The sequence below is a fragment of the Triturus cristatus genome, chromosome 7 (assembly GCF_964204655.1).
Source record: "Triturus cristatus chromosome 7, aTriCri1.1, whole genome shotgun sequence".
NCBI classification, from domain to species: Eukaryota; Metazoa; Chordata; class Amphibia; order Caudata; family Salamandridae; genus Triturus; species Triturus cristatus.
In genome coordinates this window covers 986,007,863-986,025,977 of record NC_140590.1, presented here as the reverse complement: position 1 = coordinate 986,025,977, position 18,115 = coordinate 986,007,863, and the positions used below count along the sequence as shown (strand labels likewise).

At 44.4% G+C, this 18,115-nt stretch overlaps 1 protein-coding gene across 3 annotated transcripts in view; it reads left to right on the top strand.

Moving 5' to 3' along the window:
• The window catches only part of TCF7 (transcription factor 7), a 319,653-nt gene that overhangs the window by 195,500 nt on the left and 106,038 nt on the right, over positions 1 to 18,115 (top strand). For all 3 annotated transcript variants that reach the window (XM_085618024.1, XM_085618023.1, XM_085618025.1), the window contains one exon: positions 12,905 to 13,037. In XM_085618024.1, the coding sequence (XP_085474150.1) occupies positions 12,905 to 13,037 (133 nt within the window). The remainder of the gene's footprint in view (positions 1 to 12,904; positions 13,038 to 18,115) is intronic.

Sequence of the window (18,115 nt, the reverse complement as noted above, 5' to 3'; positions counted from 1 at the left end):
GGGTCTCATATTCAGGAATGCCTTTTGTCTGGCAGCTGTAGCTCTGGAATAATCTTGTGCAAAGAATAACGTGGAACCAGACCATGAGATACATTGGATGGCTTTAGCAGCAGACCGAACTTTCAGTAAATCTGTGTACTCAAGAAAGTATAGGATGACTCCTCTTGGTCGTTGAGAAGGAGAATTATTAATAGGAAGACGGCCCAGTCTATGAGCACGTTGTATGTTTACCACGACATCCTCTGGCATTTGAAGGATTTTGGGGAGAAAAGATTTGAAAAAGTCAATAGAATCTGACCCCTCTGCACCTTCCACCAAACCATAAATACATATGTTATTTCTCCTATTACGATTTTCAAGGTCCTCAACCTGCTTTTGTAATGAGGATACTTGGGACTGCATGAAGGTCACACATTTGGAGGTTTCAGTGAAGGAGGAGACACTTTGTTCCACCATTGTGAGCCTACTATCAAGTAGAGACCAATTATCAGAAAGAATTTGCAATTTGGAGTTGGTTTCCTCAACAAAAGGTCTAAGAGCCCTTATCTCCTGTAGCAATAATTCCATGGAGACTGTAGACAATGGTTTTGGTGGTGAGGGAGGATCCTTCTTTTATCGTTTTACGTTCGATTTACCTGATGGGACTGGTAAATCCATTGTTGAAGTAGTGCCCTCTGTTTGAAGCACACCTGAATCTTCAAGTCTAGAAAGTTCTGTAAATAGCTTTGAGTTTTTAATGAAAGAGCGTTTGGACTTAGAAGTATTGCAGAGGTTACCTTTTATTCTTCCCATCAATACATACAATGGATGAGGATCATACACAGGTTATCCAGCCCAAAACATATAATAAATGAGGAAGATCTCATGCAGCGAGGATTTGTATTAGCAAAATATGCGAATTACAATGACATACAATCACTTCTCAGGATGTCAAGAAGTGCAAAAGTGAAGGAATCCTCGTGATTACCGTCTGCACACAATTCCATATATGAGGTAATAATTCGGCGTTTGAAAATTATATATCCTCACAAGAATGTAAAATATTTGCAGAAAAGACTACATCAGAAAGCACTTATGTCGATAGTAACATCATATTCAATAGATATCGTTAGGTTTGCACAAGGAGATCAGCAGTTCATGTTCGAGGCATGGTTCACAAAATGGCAGCTACACTATATTACCTCAGAATCTGTAGTAGTAAGTGAGGTGAAGTAAAGTTGCTGTGCTATAGGTAATTTTACTGGCATTGAAGAACATATAGCTGAAGAGAATCTATACTGAGGCACATGTGCCAAAAAGAAAAACACTTTCTGCAATGTGGGAGACTTTTATAATTAAAGGAAAGCTGGCTTTCAGCGCGGGGAGTGAATTCAAAATGGCGGCTGCGAATCTACTCAGCCTCGTTGCTGAAGCATTTAATGTTAATAAGCCTTCTTACTGCATTAAAAAGCGTCACACGAGGTCTCCTGGAGTTGAGCTGCACTTCATGTAGGCATTCCGTCATTCAGGTTCACGATAACGTTGCGCGTCTGACCTCCGCCGGTCTCCGGGGCTCTACACGGACGCCGCAATGCTCGCTGGGCGCTAGCCACAACCCCGCCCCCCCCCCCCCCCCTCCATGGCATCAAATTTCTAAGAGGTGAGTTTAGTGGCTGTGCAATGAAGAGATGTCTAACTGTTTAACTGCAGATGAGAATGCCGATTTCAATAAGTTGCTTCGGTTATTGTGGTCTGGTAACTACTCACTGATGCAATGATGGTGGGACACTTTAATGCAGCACAAGTTGAGTCTGTCAGTACTTACAAATGAGGTACCTCCATAAATTACCCTTTCCAGTGCTACAGGAAATGGCTGCAGGTAAGTATATAAGGATGTTAACTTTTGTGGTAAATACGGGTTTTACATGTTTACGTAAAAATAGTTAGACTTTCAAGGTTCATGGTCATTTTGAAATGTGGAGTGACGTCTGCCCTGGTTTTTACATTCACGGATCAATAATGGTTTGTTGTAGATATATCTCATTTTTGGCCTCATGTTTGACTGGGAATACGAACGCAATCTGTATATGTTTGCTGTTTTGCAGCATAGCAACAGTTTGGCACTTCACCTACTCCGAGAAGCCAACACTTGGGACCTGATTACGAGTTTGGCGTCTTGGGACCGCCATAGCATCAGCGTCTGATACACCACCTGCCGACTAGGCGGTAGACAGACGAATTACAATGTCGGTGGTCCCACAGAAAAAAATCTGCAGCCTGTGACCGACGAAGAGGCAGGAAGAGAAATCATGTCACAGCCCCTGTTCCCGCCGTGGAGATTACGATCTGCCTTACTGCCAAGCTGACTGTGGCAGGAAAACCTCCACACTCGTCCTGTCGGAAACGCAAGATTTAAGGAAAAAAAGTACCTTTTCTCCTGCTCCACTCCTCTTTTTGTCACGAAGCCCCTCTTCCAGGTCCCTTCCCCCTTGCTGCAAACAATTGTTCACAAGGGAAACCCACACCATTTTGACCAGAATCACGGGTAAGTTCCTTGTCCATTTGTCCACTGTTGCAATGGCTCTGGACCCATGCTTTAGGAGATGGTTAGTATTCCATGGGTGTAATACATATGTGTGTATTTAAAGACTTGTTTTGTGAAAACATTCACATATGTATTTGCACTGTGACAAACAACTATAAATAAATGAGATTCCTAGAATTAAGGTCCCCTTTGTCTGAAGAGTGCTGCCGCGAGACCCCCAGCACAACGGTAACATCGTAATAGAGCGGGAGCAAGGTCGCCGGCTCAGGGGTCTTCTTGGGACCGCCAATGCTGCAGTAGGGAAGTCTGACTGCCGATTCGTGATCAGGGCCTTAGACTCTTGAAGGGGGACATTTTTTATGTTTGTGGAAAAATAACTTTGTGATCAGATATAACACATGAAAAGTGATGCAAAAATCTTGCTGTGCTTTTCTTCAATCCCTGAATTCCAAGTGCATCAACAGCTCAAAGGACTGAGGCAACAAAACTTCAAAATGCTTCTTTCTTTGGAGCACATTCACCATTACTCGATTTCAAGAGTTTGTAAATTCTCTCTTCACATTTCTTCAACATAGTGGCTGACATCCTCCAACACTAAAGTTTAGTCCTTCAATGTTGTTGGACTCCAAGACTATAGGAGCGCAGGGCTTCCCTTAATGAAGGGATCTAAAAATTTAAGATGGTGCCTGGTTGCGATGACACTTCCAAAGTTAATGTATACCAAACTTAGCTATATAAAATATTCTTTTTACCAGTTGGTTTTTTTTTCTCCTCAATATGCCTTCTTCCGACAGTCTATGATACACCACTACGCATGCCCACAAAGTTCTCAATTTGCTATCTTGAAGCCAGAGAGTGGGAAGATTAGAAAGTGATGTGACTCATAAGTCCTCTCACTGCTGCTTGGCTTGTCTACTTGAAACCACAGCCGACTTCTCGAAGGTGGCAGTGGGCGCTCTTGTATGCACCGCTCTGGTTAGTGACAGTGACTTGTTAGTCATATCTGCTGATGAGTGGGAAATTCCCACGTATATCCTGAAGTTAACCATTGTGTGAATAGGTATTGCATGACCTGCATCTTGGAGCAAGGTTTCAAACATGGCTGATGGTTGCAATATGTGTTCAATTAAATATTTATGATGGGTATTTATTTTTAGAATCCATGTATCTAAAACGGCCAGTAAAGATGAATGGTTGTCACTGTATAGGTGCTGTCGGTGCAAATCTTGCAGCCCCTGTTTGGTCTTTTTATTGCTGGTTCACAGGCTTGTGTACCTTGCAAAATCGAAAATTATAAGTCCGGGAGAAAGACTTGCCTAATTGCTCAGTTGTTTTAACTAAAGTGAGATGAAATGGACTTAATCATGTAATAGCCTAGAGAGAGGAAGAGTGCTTTTTCAGATCGACACTGTATTATATTTTATATAATTTTGAAACTATCCTTTTAAGTGGCTTCTACATTCAGGAATGAGATTGGTGTTTTTTACATCGTTAGTGGGGATGTTGCGCTCTGCTGGTTCCCGTTTAGCACACAGCTTGGCCATTCTATTGGTTGCGGCTTCGTTATCAAGAGGCAACAGTTGGACTATGAGGTGTCGGTGTTTGGAGACCTTCCTCATCTCAACCCATTTTTTCAGGGACAGGCGCTAGGCGGCTGTTGAGGAGATTACGGGAGCTATTGCCCAGAGTCACATGATGCTGAGCTGACTTGCCACCGGGGACCGAACCGTGAGCCACGCGCTCCGGAGTCAGCCGCTGCACCACACCTCTCCCATGCAAGAATGCGCTGTTATTCCCTCTGCTTGCTGAACTATGATGAACCCACTCAAAATGCACTTTCCCCAGATAATTATTTAAATTATCCTGTTACTTAATATTTGGGCAATTTCTATGCATCTTCACCACTTTTCTGGGGAAGCGTAGAACTATAGCGACTTCTGAGAGGCAGAGATACATGTGGAAGCTGAAAAGATTAGGACTCCCGGATTGAATGGGGAGTGATAAGTGAAAAGGACAATGCCATTTAATTTATCTCGCCATACGGACTGCTGTCTACACGGTTCTATGAAGGGGTGTTGAGGTGGAAACAGTGGGGGAAGGAAGGGGACTGTCAATAGTTAAGCCCTAAAGTGAGACCTTTTTGTCTGTTGTGCAGCACGGAGTAGTAGGGAAAGTCCTGGAATCAAAAGGCTTCCAAGTGCTGCTCCAGATCGCCAAGACCATGATCCTGCATAGCTCGACTTAGGGTTGATGCTCATTCCCATCGCAGCTGAAACAAAACTCAACTTGGAGGACAGAAGTCCCTCACATCCTACCCATCTGTTCTAGGTAAATCAGGTAGTGCCTCCAAGTTGAGTTTTGTTTTAGCTGCGATGGTAATGAGTATCAATCCTAAGTCAAGTTATGCATTATCCTGGTTCCGGGCAATCTGGAGCAGCATATAGAAGCCTTTGATTCTTCTACTGACGTGCGTTTTTTAGCCTGCAGGCTTTTGCTCCTTTGGGACTTTAGCATCTTGGCTGCTGATGTGAGACCATCAAGGTCTACAATGGATCAATGCAGCAAGGATGCTCTTGATTTTAATAATTTTACATCACTGTTATTACTTCAATCAAACCCATGGCCGGTGTTGGCCATGGGTTGCTTTTTATCCGGAATGCATTGCATCCGTGTTTTCACCCTGCTGAGATGTGATTTTAGATCTTATTCAACTATTTCCTCCATATGAAGGTTCTATAGCTCAGATACAACAGTAAAAGTATTATTTATCTGTCATCTGCCTGAACAGGGTGCTAGTGGGTGTGATGAGGGCCACGCTCAGTGGCGGCTCCTCCGCTAAGGCGTAGGAGCGTCAGCCCACTGCTTTTTGCAGTGTAAAAAAAGGATAAATAAAATGATAACTGGAAGTTATCATTTTATTTGTTAGTGCTGCTGTGTCTTGGCAGGCAGGGCGGATCTGCCCTGCTGACAGAGCAGGGGAGGAGTGGTTTGCACCCCCTGAGTGCTCATGACAGTCTCGGGCTGGCCAAACATTCATTCGCACTTAGCATGTCCTCCACCCAGGCTGCATTGCATTTTTTTTTTAACCCCTCTTTCCCCTTCTTCCATCCCCCTCTTCCCCCTCCCAATCCCACTGCTGCTTCCTGGGAGCAGCTGCCACTGGCCTCTCAGAGTAGATGCGCAAACGCAATGAGTAAGTTACAATCATGGCGTATATGCTCTTTTAGCACCGCATGGTGAAGATTGTTGGACTTTATCTTTCAAGAAATGGAGTCCTGTGAAGAAGGTTGATCGCCCCATCACATATACTTGCGTTTTTAGTGGCGTTTCCATTGCAATGCATGGAGGGCAAGGTGTCCGTTTTGGTGCAGATGCGGCTCGTTGATCTACATTCTAAAAATTACTTCTTTGGTCTCTTGCTCTGCTAGCTGCACCATGGGCTAGCACTGCAGGCATGGGAGCTGCCCAGGCTGAGAGTGATTCTTTCAGTGGCCCAAGTGACCTACACTGGCACCTGCAGAATGGATAATTCTTTGTAGTGCTCTGTTGCCTTTCTCCTGCCCGCTGCCTGTGCCACACTGTTTCTCTATATGTTTTCTTGTCTTGGGCCCTGTTCAGCACCCTCTCCTGTTCCTAATCTGCCTTCTTGCCACTGCCCATCTCGCTGCCTCCCTTTTGCTTGATTTTTGTCTCATTCAACTCCAACCAGCTACTAACCATGCCAGTTATTCCATCCACAGTTTGCTCGGTCCTTAAAAGCAAGCACTAGTTGGCATTCCAGAGTGTACCCACTTTTCTTCCCTTCATCACCTGGGTCGGACTGCCCTGTAGGGCAATCAGGAAGTGCTTGATGGGCTGCTCTGACCGATCAGTGTGTGGAGACATTTTTAGGTCGAGCCTAGCGCAGCGCGCATGCGTTGCTCTATGAGAGGCTTCTTGTGAGCACTCCACACTGTTCCAAAACTTCTCCGTGGGAGTTAGTTAACTCCCACATATTCTATTGGCCTTTGCGTGTTGCTTTCAGTAATGAAAGCACGCAAATGGCCAAAGACGGCAGCATGTCCCGCCTTTCTTCCAAAAGTTAACTCCCACGGCCCTTGGCTCTCGGGAGCGAGCAGCGGCTCGCTGCATTCCAGGAGGATCAGGTTACTTATTAACCACGACCGCGCTTGTCTGCGCTTGTTATTTTTAACAGCCCCTTCGTGTCCCCTGCCCTTTTGATAAGTTGCAGTATTCTGTTTGCTGGGATCCCGGTTTACACTATTCGTCATTATCGTATCTTATCGTCTCAGTATGCAGTTCGTTTTTTAAAGAAAAGAGAATGTTTTCAAAACAGAAATTATATGTTTTCTAAATAACAATAGCTCATATTGTCACGTAACCCAGAAAACCACAGGGCAGTGTGGCGTTGATAGGAAAGTGACTGGTGCGGGGAGAACTAAAAGTGAAACCAATCTCGTGGGGAACAGTGCATAAAACTTCACTGACAAACTTCTTCCAGGGAGTCGCCATGCCTGTAAAACTGGGATTGGACAAAGCGTCAACAAGTGGTATCTCCCTGCTCAACTGACTTTAAAGACCTAGGACGACCATCGATGAAAGCGAGATAGAGCCGAAGTAGAAATAATTATCTTGCAGAGGGCAGAGCCTTCACGTGAGCAGAAAGGCAGCTGGCTACAATACTGAGTACGGATACAAAAGGGGGCAGGCCTGGAACCAGAGCTCGGGAGTGCTCATCTCCTCCCCGCCTTCCCGGTTGCCTGAAACCACATAGCTCTCAGCTTAAATCATGCCCCGAGAAGGAAATGTGTTTACGTTTACGTTGCTGGTTCTGCCCTACCCCTCCCGTAAGTTTGTGAGATTCAGGGTGGAGGAGGCGTTGTAAGCAACTTTACTGTGCGAGTCTCCCCGCTCAGTTTTGACAGTTCATCCTCAACGTTGCTTGTTCCTGAAATTTCTCTGTAGATTCTCTGCACTTGAGGAAAAAAAAGTAAATATATATATATATATATATATATATATATATATATATATATATATATATATAGATAGATAGAGAGAGAGATATAGAGAGATAGAGAGATAGATATAGAGAGATAGAGAGATAGAGAGATAGATATAGAGAGATAGATATATAGAGATAGATAGATAGATAGATAGATAGATAGATAGATAGATAGATAGATATATAGAGATAGATAGATAGATAGATAGATAGATATATAGAGATAGATAGATAGATAGATAGATAGATAGATATATAGAGATAGATAGATAGATATATAGAGATAGATAGATAGATATATAGAGATAGATATATATAGATAGATAGATATATAGAGATAGATAGATAGATATATAGAGATAGATAGATATATAGATAGAGATAGATAGATATAGAGATAGATAGATAGATAGATGGATGGATGGATGGATGGATAGATAGATGGATAGATAGATAGATAGATAGATATAGATAGATTAATATCTTTAAGAGGAATGAAAAAACTGGGGGGTCTTTTCAAGGCGTGGCTGGTGTAATTAAGGGCGTGGCTTAAAAACACAAGCTAAAAATCGGTGCTTCGCATAGTGTGCTGCCCGACTGGTATTTTGCTGCTTCCGTCACTGCACCCAGATATATAATACAACAAGTAACATTACACCTGCAACAAGCCAAAACTATTGGCTTTGTCAATGGTTGCTATTTGCGTGCGTTAAATAAGCAACAACCGTGACTTAATTGTATAGAATATTGAAAATGCTTTAGTTCTGAAATTGTGAAACTGCAAGAGGCTCGCGATCAATTTATTAGGAGCCTTGCACTTAAATTCCCTCGAAGACTGACATGAAAGCTGTTTCATGCTCAACCAACAATAACAATGTCCCTGCATATTAGGTGGTGAGTTAGTGTTCTTGGCTGCAAGTCTGTTGGTCTTTGCGAGTAGAGATGTCTAGGTATGTTTTTTATTTCTTCATATTTGCATATTTTTTTGTGTCCTTCCTCGTGTATGTATGTACTTCATGGCTAAACACTTATAAGGTCCTAAAAGGCGAGACCTATTGACTATGCCAGTGCTTGTTTTTAGCAGTTGTGGACTGGTTTTATGTCCTGGTGGACCAGTTTTTACTGTCGATTTCCCTGATATCACCACTTTTTTTATAGCTATCTACTTCGCTAATTGGGAGTCACTTTTAGTATGGTTTCCGGGCCTATTTCTTGTCCCAGTCTGACCCTGTTCACCATCACACTATCGAAAGCCATTCAGACATGCTTCTCTGGAGCGAGGTGCCAGACTGCGGCTTCTTTCTCCTGTCACCCCAAAACACCGCTGCTGTGGTGCTGCAGACACCGTGCCCACTCTGGGATGGTGCTGGGGAAGTGACGTTCTATGGAGGCGGGAGTGCAGTGGGTGGCTGTTGCTGCAGCTTGTCTCTGAGATGTGTATATATAGGGGCACAGAGAGGCATTACTTCCAGCCGAGGTCCGTGCAAGTAACAGCGGTGGGGCCGTGCAAGGGGGGATGTGGAGGGACGATGCCGACGGAAAATTGATTTAATTTCCCCTCGGCATCGTCCCTCAAAATTCCCCCTCTTACCTGGCCCCACCGCTGTTACCTGCACGGACCGCGGCTGCATTCACTTCTGCTGCAATACATAATCCTATGTGTGCCCCGATCGTCCCACCTCATTAATGTTGCTGCCTATCGCTGTTATTGAATAGTAAGAGCAGACTGCCCAAGTCCCACAGGGCAATGCCGAGGACTTTAGCTCATCTCCCGCTGCAAAATAAGATACATCTCCTGAGTTGTATTTGTATTAAATGTGGGTAGATAGACTGGCAGTTAGCCACACATGCTGATGTGGGTTTTCATGCAGTGCTCTGCTGAGGGGCTTCTTATCAGGCTTTGCTGCACTGAGGTTCACCACACGTGCTTATTTTTCTTCTTATTTGTAGTGCACCAGGGGCTGTGGTTGGACAGGCGGTTTCTCTTGGGTGTTGCCGTTTTAAGTGTTTTTACAAGTGTAGTACGTTTCAAACCAGGTGGATCAGCTGATCTTTAAGGTGTGACTTCCCTCATCTTTTTTTGAGGTAAAGTAAGTAATGTAGCTTTTTCATGTGGAGATCTCTGTATCTTTCTAAAGAACAAACCTATTTTACACCAGCACTTGGCTTTCAAGTGCCATCAAGTGAGTAGGATTAAATAGGCACACCTAAGAGCATCATGTACTGCATCATTGTGACGTTTGATTTCAATTCCAACAATGTTTTTTTAACCCCATGCTTGGGTGGGATTTTGCGTGAACTGCAAATTTTGAACCGCTGGCAAACGATTCAGTGTCAAACGGAAGTTCGTGGGGGGGGTAAGTAAAAAAAAAAAAAGGATTACCTGACCGTGTCCGCGCCGCCTCTGCTCCTGGATTGGGTCTTGCGTTTGGCGTTTTTCTGCTCCAGAACAGGAACAGGCATGCGCCCTCCCCGCCTGTAAGCCAATCACCAGAGGGCCGACCAAACAGTCTGGGTCCACAGCAGTGAGCAAGCCACTCCTCCCCGACCTGTCCACCTCCAACCAGGTGTACCCTCCCTCCCGCCCCGACCAGGCATACCCTGCCTTCTGCTTTCTCGCAGTGCGAGAAGCAGAAACATAAAATGGTATTTAAAATACCATTTTTGTTTCTGCTTCTCGCACTGCGAGAAAACAGTGGGGCGACGCTCCTCCGCCTTAATGGAGAAGCCACTCCTGCTCTTAATGCCAGCAACGACCGTCAACAGGGGCAGCACATGACCTAATGAGCGGGCATCATGACGTTACTAAGGTCATGCCTCACCACATCTAGGCATTTACCAAAGTTCATTTAGTTTGTGTGATTTGTTTGTTGTGGCAGTGTTATGTGGACCCTGCTGCCTCGGCTCTTAGTTTGTTTTCACATACTTGGACCTCCTTCTGAACACACAATTAATAATCTGCTCTGACCAGGTCTCACCTACCAGTGCTAGGGTAACACACACATCCCGCACAGTGTCCACGACCCCCTACAGCAGCTCAATCCCACACCTTCCCCACTGTTGCTATAACTACTACTCCACTCTCGAAATCTAGCAATCTACACTCTCTGATACTGTGTAAAACGTCATCCAAACTACGTCATGCTGGTGTAACTTTTTCCTAAATATCATTATTTCCTGATAATGTAATTTTATTTACATTATCCCTCCTTTATTTATTCAGCAGCACTTGCTATATGTTGTTTTTGCTGTATTCACAAAACTGTAATAGATAGTTTTTAAATCAAACAAATATATAATTACTGTGCGCCTGAGGATTGCAAGCACTCCTGTCCTTTCATAGACTGACCGCCTCTTTAGCCTGCACTCCCAAGACTTTCAAATTTCTGTTGTGCCCAGGACAAAAACTTTACACGGGTCCCTACCCTGATTCTCATGCAAGTAGCATGAAGGAAAAGTGTGTTCTGGGGAAAGAGTTGAACTGCACCACACAGAGCCAGCATTTGGCGCCACCTAGTGGTGCGCCACGCATTTTCATTCTGCAATTACATTAAGGCAGTGGTTCCCAAATTTTTTTGACCAACGGCTCACTAGATCCATTGGCCATTGCATATGGCTTCCCACTGTTACTTTTTTGGGAGGGTGGGGTGGATGTAAGCCCGGCTTCGGGAGTACTAATTTTCTCCCTGAAAATAATTGGGATGAAGCTGATGAAGGTGTTCTAATCATATACGCAGGATATTTCGTATTACTAAGGCGGTGCCTTTAATAAAATATTCCTAGTTACACTTCTTTGCCCATGCCTTTTTTAGAGTACCATCTCAAACATTTTTATCCCACTTACAGCGCTAGATAGCACCCCTATGCATGTAGGTCCCTTTGCCAAAGTGTTTCTGCGCTTGAAGAATATTTGCATGCACTTCCATTACTACCCATGTCATACCTGCCAACACACCTGTCTCAACAGGGTGACTCACGATTTTTAAACCACATACAGCTTTATTTTTGCGGTCTCCTTCCTAAAATGGCCTTCAAATCAATGCAAATAAAATAAAATACACTTTTTTTTTTTCCTTTTTTTTTTTCTTAACGTCCCTCTTTCTTGCTTCCAAATGTTGTCCATATGCTGTATATGGTGTTTTACTTCCCTGTGCTCCAGGAGAGAGCAGGCCTGTCTGGAAATGTGTGTGTACTCAAAGAAATGTGTATTGGAAGTACCTATGATTCAAGTACAAATGTCGATACTTAAAACTACTTAAGGTGTTTAATAGACAGAACAACTGTACTTTCCTTATAACTTGCATTGGTGTAAAATGCATTGGTAAAAAAACAAAACTATTAACGAGTCTAACAAAATGAATCCGGCATTTTCCGCTCACTGTGGTAGTGTTGGAACGTGGGGATCCAGTGAAATATGGAGGTCATCTCCCTCGACATGCCATCAATTAAGCACTACGTTTACAGCTTTAGGCATGTCACTTACAAATCATCGACATCCTGCATTTAAGTCTAATTAGTTTAACTGAAGCAAACCGACCCTTCAGCATTAAAGTGCTTGGTGCGTGGCTCCCCTGGCTAAGTTTGACGGCTCCCCAGGAAGCCACGGCGCACAGTTTGGGAACCACTGCATTAAGGGGTCCTCTTCCTCCCTCTGCTCTTGTGACCGTCCAATACGCCCCAAATTGTTTACCCCATTAACCGTGGGTGCTTTTGTGGCAAACCTTGAGGAAGCGGGTGCAATTTTACTGCTGGGCTACCTCACCTGTGCAGTTAGGCTTTCAGTTACCTCGTGAAACGAGTACTCTGTGGAGTCTGGCGTCGCTCTGCGAGCTGCGCTTACTGAAGACAGAGTCCGCTAGATTGTAACATTATGCCGCTCCCTTGGATTAGCAAACACATTTTTGAAAAGGAATCAACCAATTATAAAAACAGTTTTAAATGGCAATATAAAAGCACTAAGCGGCCTTTGCATGCGCCTTAAAGTGGGTGGAGCATTTTTCAGCATTTTCTGAATTCTGCACTTTGGTATTGTCTTCATTCCTAGAATTTGCATCCCATGCATTTGCTGTTAGGATCACAAGCTGAGTTAGCCTTAACAGAGATCCAGATGTGTGTTTGTCATGGGCACTCGCCGCCGCACGTGTTTGGCAAACTGTAGTGGTGTGAAGCCCTCGCTCACTGCGATGCAAGGGCGCCTGCTCCACCTACCCTGCAGAGATGTGTTCAAGTTGCCCACTTACAGACCGCAGCTAAACAACAATGCACGTTAAACACTGCACGCTTATTGACTAGCTGCGTTCAGTGTTTTTCTATGAATATTGAATGGGCTTCAAATGCTAATAACCCCTGCCTTTTTTCTTCTCTTTTCTTTCTAGTCTAACAAAGTGCCGGTGGTGCAGCCCTCGCACGGTGTCCATCCGCTGACCCCACTTATCCCGTACAGCAATGAGCACTTCAGCCACGGCTCCCATTCCCCGCATTTGCCAGCGGATGTCAATCAGAAACCAGGTAACTGCACCACTCAATGAGAGCCAATGCACTGTCCTGTGGCCATTTGTTAATATACTGACGGAGCCGGTTAGCTATAAGGAACGAATCCTGAACTGACACAGGTGGAATGTCCCTATGTGAAGCTAAGAGTAGTGCACCACCAGTAGGTGGGGAAGGAGCCACCTCCTTTTGTTTTATATTCCCTCACACACCCTAGTGGTGTCATGCTTCATCATCGGGACACCCTAACGCCTAGAAGTCAGGGTGGGCTCAACCATGTTTCAGGGAGCTCGTCAGGGTGGGCTCAACCATGTTTCAGGGAGCTCTTAGAAGATTTTTTGGGGCCAGGGGAGATAAAGATTATAAGTCCACTGTCAGATCCCAGTTTCCCTTTATTCTTGCATTTGGCAGGGATATTAAAAAATATATAGGTGTCAGGTCGTATGGGATATTATGGTCCTAAGACCCTATTGCCAACATGTTTCAGTTCACTTGTGTCCCATGAAGGGTGCTGGACTTTCTTCAGGGCGAAGGCTTTGGCCCCCTGGAAGTAGAATAGTAAGGGAATTACCCTACACGGTTTATAATAAGGGCAGAAAGCTGCCCCTTGTCTTTGTACATGTTTTTATTATCCCTCCATCTGTAGAACGACAAAAACAACATAATAACCACCATAGTATCATATTCTCATTGTACACTAGGTTGTGTATCATGCGTTTGTGCCGCTACCCCCGTGAATGAACATTCCGAAGGTGACACAACCATGAACTATACTTTTCAAGAGTGCTTGTGTCCGTTCAATAATGTGTATCTACAACACACTCATATCCGTGTTATACCCGTGTGGTGGCATCAATTTGTCGCATCCTGCCATCTTACATTACACTAGTGTGTGTAACATTAGGTGAAAGTCTTGTGTCATCCACTCGCGCCGTTAAAAAACGCCATACCACTCACTCATCCTTTTCGCACAATGGCGCGTCTTACCCCAATTTGGGAGAGGTTCCACTCCACGCTGGACCTCACATAGTAATGGGGTAGCCGTTTACACTATAGTTGTAATAGTGCATAGCTTCCAAAAGGTATGCAGGTAAAATACACCGTGTATTGTACACAACGCCAAAACAAAGAAGAAAGGTATGCGGGTAAAATACACCATGTATTGTACACGACGCCAAAACAAAGAAGAAAGGGAAACGAGAGAGGTAAAGGAAAAAAGGAAAAAAACGTGAGATAAAATAAAGCGGTGCTCCTCCTTGGTGGAAAAGGGTCAACTCGTACCTGCATCTTGCTGCTATACACAGGGTTACTCATTCCATCAAGGGTCCTGCCCCGCTGTCTGTTCTATTCAGTGTGGGTCCTAGTGGCTTGGAGCTCTGTTTGGCCGGACTATCCTGATTTTAAAGGAATCCATTTCCCCTGTGAATGCGTGACCCCGCCCACTATCGGTAAGGGCGTGATTGTGTTATCGCGCTTGCCCGGGGCATTCTGGGAAGTGAAACAGTGGAGCTTGCCTGAGTTTGCGGGACACTCCCTAGCCCTGGGTTTTGATGGGAAATGTGTTTTTTAGTAAAAGCGCAAAAAGAATTTTAGGAACTGTGGTAAAAAAATCTGCAATTCTTCTGGGGAGATTCATGTATAGGCGAACCCAGGACAAACAGTTATAAAGTGATTTGGTAATTTTCTGTGCCCAATAGAGATTGTATTTTTTCAAGGTGTTTAAAGGAGGGACTGAGGTAACGGAGGGTTAAAAAAGCGCACCCCTGGAACAGGATTGTCATAAAATGACTTTAACTTGTTTCTTCTTTCGAATTGGGGTAAACGGTTCACCACATTCCCCATGTCACTTTAAAAAGGGCCGTCTGAAAGGCGCCATCACGTTGGGTTGATTACTACGCCAACTGTTTAATCAAGGAGAGATGGGGGGGGGGGGGGCTTGTACAGTTAGATCATTATGGTGAAGAGGGGCTCTACCCACGTATGCACCATGGACATTGATGTCAAATAATGGGACCATCAGTTCAATCAAGAGATGAGCGGGCCCTGTACGGTAATTCATGTATGTAATAATCTACACTGGTCTATCTGTTCCTATTGAGTTGATTCCATGGTATGGAGTCATTCAATCCTGTAATGTGGGTTTCCAATCTATACACCCACCGTTGTTCTTGTTCCAATAAAGTTTTGTGACATCACCCTCCCCCTTGACTTTCTCAATCACTGTCCACCATAGGTCCATGTCTGTGTTTCTTCTCCACGTAGTGGGCTGTCAGTTTTGTTGCCGTGATTGCACGCCTTATGGTGCTTCTGTGTTCGCTTACACGGACCTTTATTTTTCTACCGGTCATGACCACATACATGAGTTGGCACGGACACCTGATCAAGTAAATTACTTTGTCGCTGTTACAATTGGTGTGTGTCCGTTGCTCCCACGTGTGGTGAATCCCAAGGTCTATTTATTTGGTGTGTTCAGTCAGGAGGCATACCACGCACGATCCGCAGGGGTAGTGGCCTGTGACCAGTTGTTGGTTCCAGAGTGTGGATTGTTCATTTGTTTTCGGAAGTCCGTATGTATCAATGAGTCCCTGATGCTTCTATTTCTCCTTAATGAAAACATCAGCTTTTCGAACTTAAGGTTTGTTCGAAGTCAGGACTGCCCATTTTTTATTTATAATTCTCTTGATGTCATTCGAAGAAGCGTTATATGTTGTTACACATAGTGTCTCATTCTCTTCTTTGGGATTGGATTCTAGTAGCGCCTCTCTCGGGGTGTTACAAGATCTTCTTTTTTTTTTTTTTTTTTGCTCGCTCTATTATCCTTTTGGGGTATGCTCTTTCCGCTTCTGCTCTATAGTCATTGAGGTCAGCGCAGTTTCTATGAATACGTATAAACTGCCCTACCGGAAGGTTTTCTCTGAAGGCACGTGACTGAGCGCTCCCAAAATGCAGTAGGCTGTTTTTGTCAGTCGGTTTTGTGTAGAGTGAACTATACAAACCCCTGTCTCTGGTGCAGATTTTAACATCTAGGAAGGAGACCTGTTCATTATGAGTCATGGTGAACTTCAAGTGTGGATTTAGTTGGTTTAACCAGTCAAAGAAGTTTCCCAGGGTGGCAGTGTCACCTTCCCTTATCACGGGATATCATCTATGTAGCACCACCACTTTTTGATGTTATTAGAGTACGGGTTTTGGGGCCAGACATGCTCTTCTTCTACTTGGCCCAGGTACAAACATGCTATACTGGGCGCGAACCTGCTGCCCATTGATGTACCGTGGACCTGTAGATACAGCTGGTCCTCAAACCTAAAGAAATTTTCTGCATGGGCTAGGCGCATCAATGTGATCACCCAGCTTACTGGGGCATCCCAGTTCATATTTTCCTGTTTGAGAAGGTTCTCAATGACTCGAATACTTTCCTCTTGCGGGATACTCGTGTAAAGTGCTTCGACGTCTAGGCAGTCTGTGTTGAGGGCAGGGTCATAAGCGACATCTGTTAGTAGGTTAAGCAAGTGTTTTGTGTCCTGTATGTATGACCTGATTCGGGTCACTAGAGGACGGAGGAACCAGTCGGTGTACTGCCAGGCGGTGGTATTTTGCAGTTGTGAATTTTCGGTATCGTGTAGAACACCGGTATTCGTGGGTCATCTGGATTCAGAAATTTGTGTTCTTTTCTAGTTATCAATTCCTGGTCCAGTGCTTCTGTGGTCTGGGTATTTATAGTTTCTTGAGCCATGTTGTTGGGTCTCTCATGATTGTTTTGTAGTACATTGTATCGGCCAGTAGATTCATACATGCTGTTCTGTATGCCGTGGAGCTCTGCATTACCATTGCTCCCCCTTTGTCTGCTGGCTTGATGGTGATGTCAGTTCTCATGCTTAAAGTTTTCAGGGACTCTCTCTCTTTTTTGCTAAGGTTGTCCAAAGTGCCGGTCTTCATGGGTAAGTTCTCAATCTCCTTGGAGACGCCTTCTTCAAAGGCGATCACCTCAGGGGGCATCAAGGATAACGGCGGAAAAAAGGTGGATTTTAAACGTAGAGTGGTGTGGTTATGATCCTCCAACTGTGGTTCTATGTCCATGAAGAATGTTTTAATCCGTATTTTCCAGAAGAATTCACTTAACTCGCAGCTTATCTGGAATTTATCTTATCTGGAATTTATCCAGGTATGTGGTTGGTACGAAACCGAGGCCCTTATTAAGGACAGCGGTTTCTTCAGTACTTGGAGTACAGTCTGTCAGGTTCACCACTAATCACGTGTTGCACTCGGGCCTGCTGTTGGCCCCTTCGTCATACTCCGGGTGCTCACTGGTGTGTTGTTGTCTTCCCATTGTACTTGTTTGGTGAAGTTGTTCTTTCTGCCACATCTGCCCCTTCTTCTGCTCTGTCCTAAAAAGCGGTTCGGATTATAATTGGGTTGGAAGAATGGTCCTGTTTGGTAGTGCGGTGGTCCCTGAAATGGTGGTGGTCCATGGAATGGAACTGGACCAAATGGACCGGGCCATGGGTACATCTGGGGTGATTGGTAACCTTGATTGTAGTTCCCTCGTCTTGGTCTCCTAGGTCTACCTCTCCAACTTTTGTTTGAACCGTCACTTAACCAACCCTCTTGTTCTGACTCGGAGTTGCTTGAGTCACCCTGGTAAGACGAACCCAACTCTGAGTTCTCCTGGCATTTATAGTCGTCTTTTATGTAAGGGTATACTTTTTCGTGGGCAAATTTTTTTGAGGTCTTTTTGCAACTTGTGTACCTTGCTTTACATTAGAAAGTCCTTGTCTTTGCCTATCTCTTTGTTTACCTCCTCTAGTTTTTTCTTGTAGAGTGTGATCTTTATTTCGGTCATCAGTGCGTCTTCACTGGTTTTTATCTTGACCATGATAGCTTCTGAGAGGAGTTTCGCAGTGTTAATAATAAAGATCAGCCGATCACGTGTACATCGCCACGCGATCAGCGACCATTCCTTTTTGAACTGTTGGTCATCCAGAAATATTCTTGGGGCGTTAGTAACTAAAAAACCCCTTGGTACAGCGTTGCCCCGTAGGTATTCAGTTAAAATCGCCCCGTGAAGTAAGATCTGCATCTGGGCTCGTTTGAGTTCC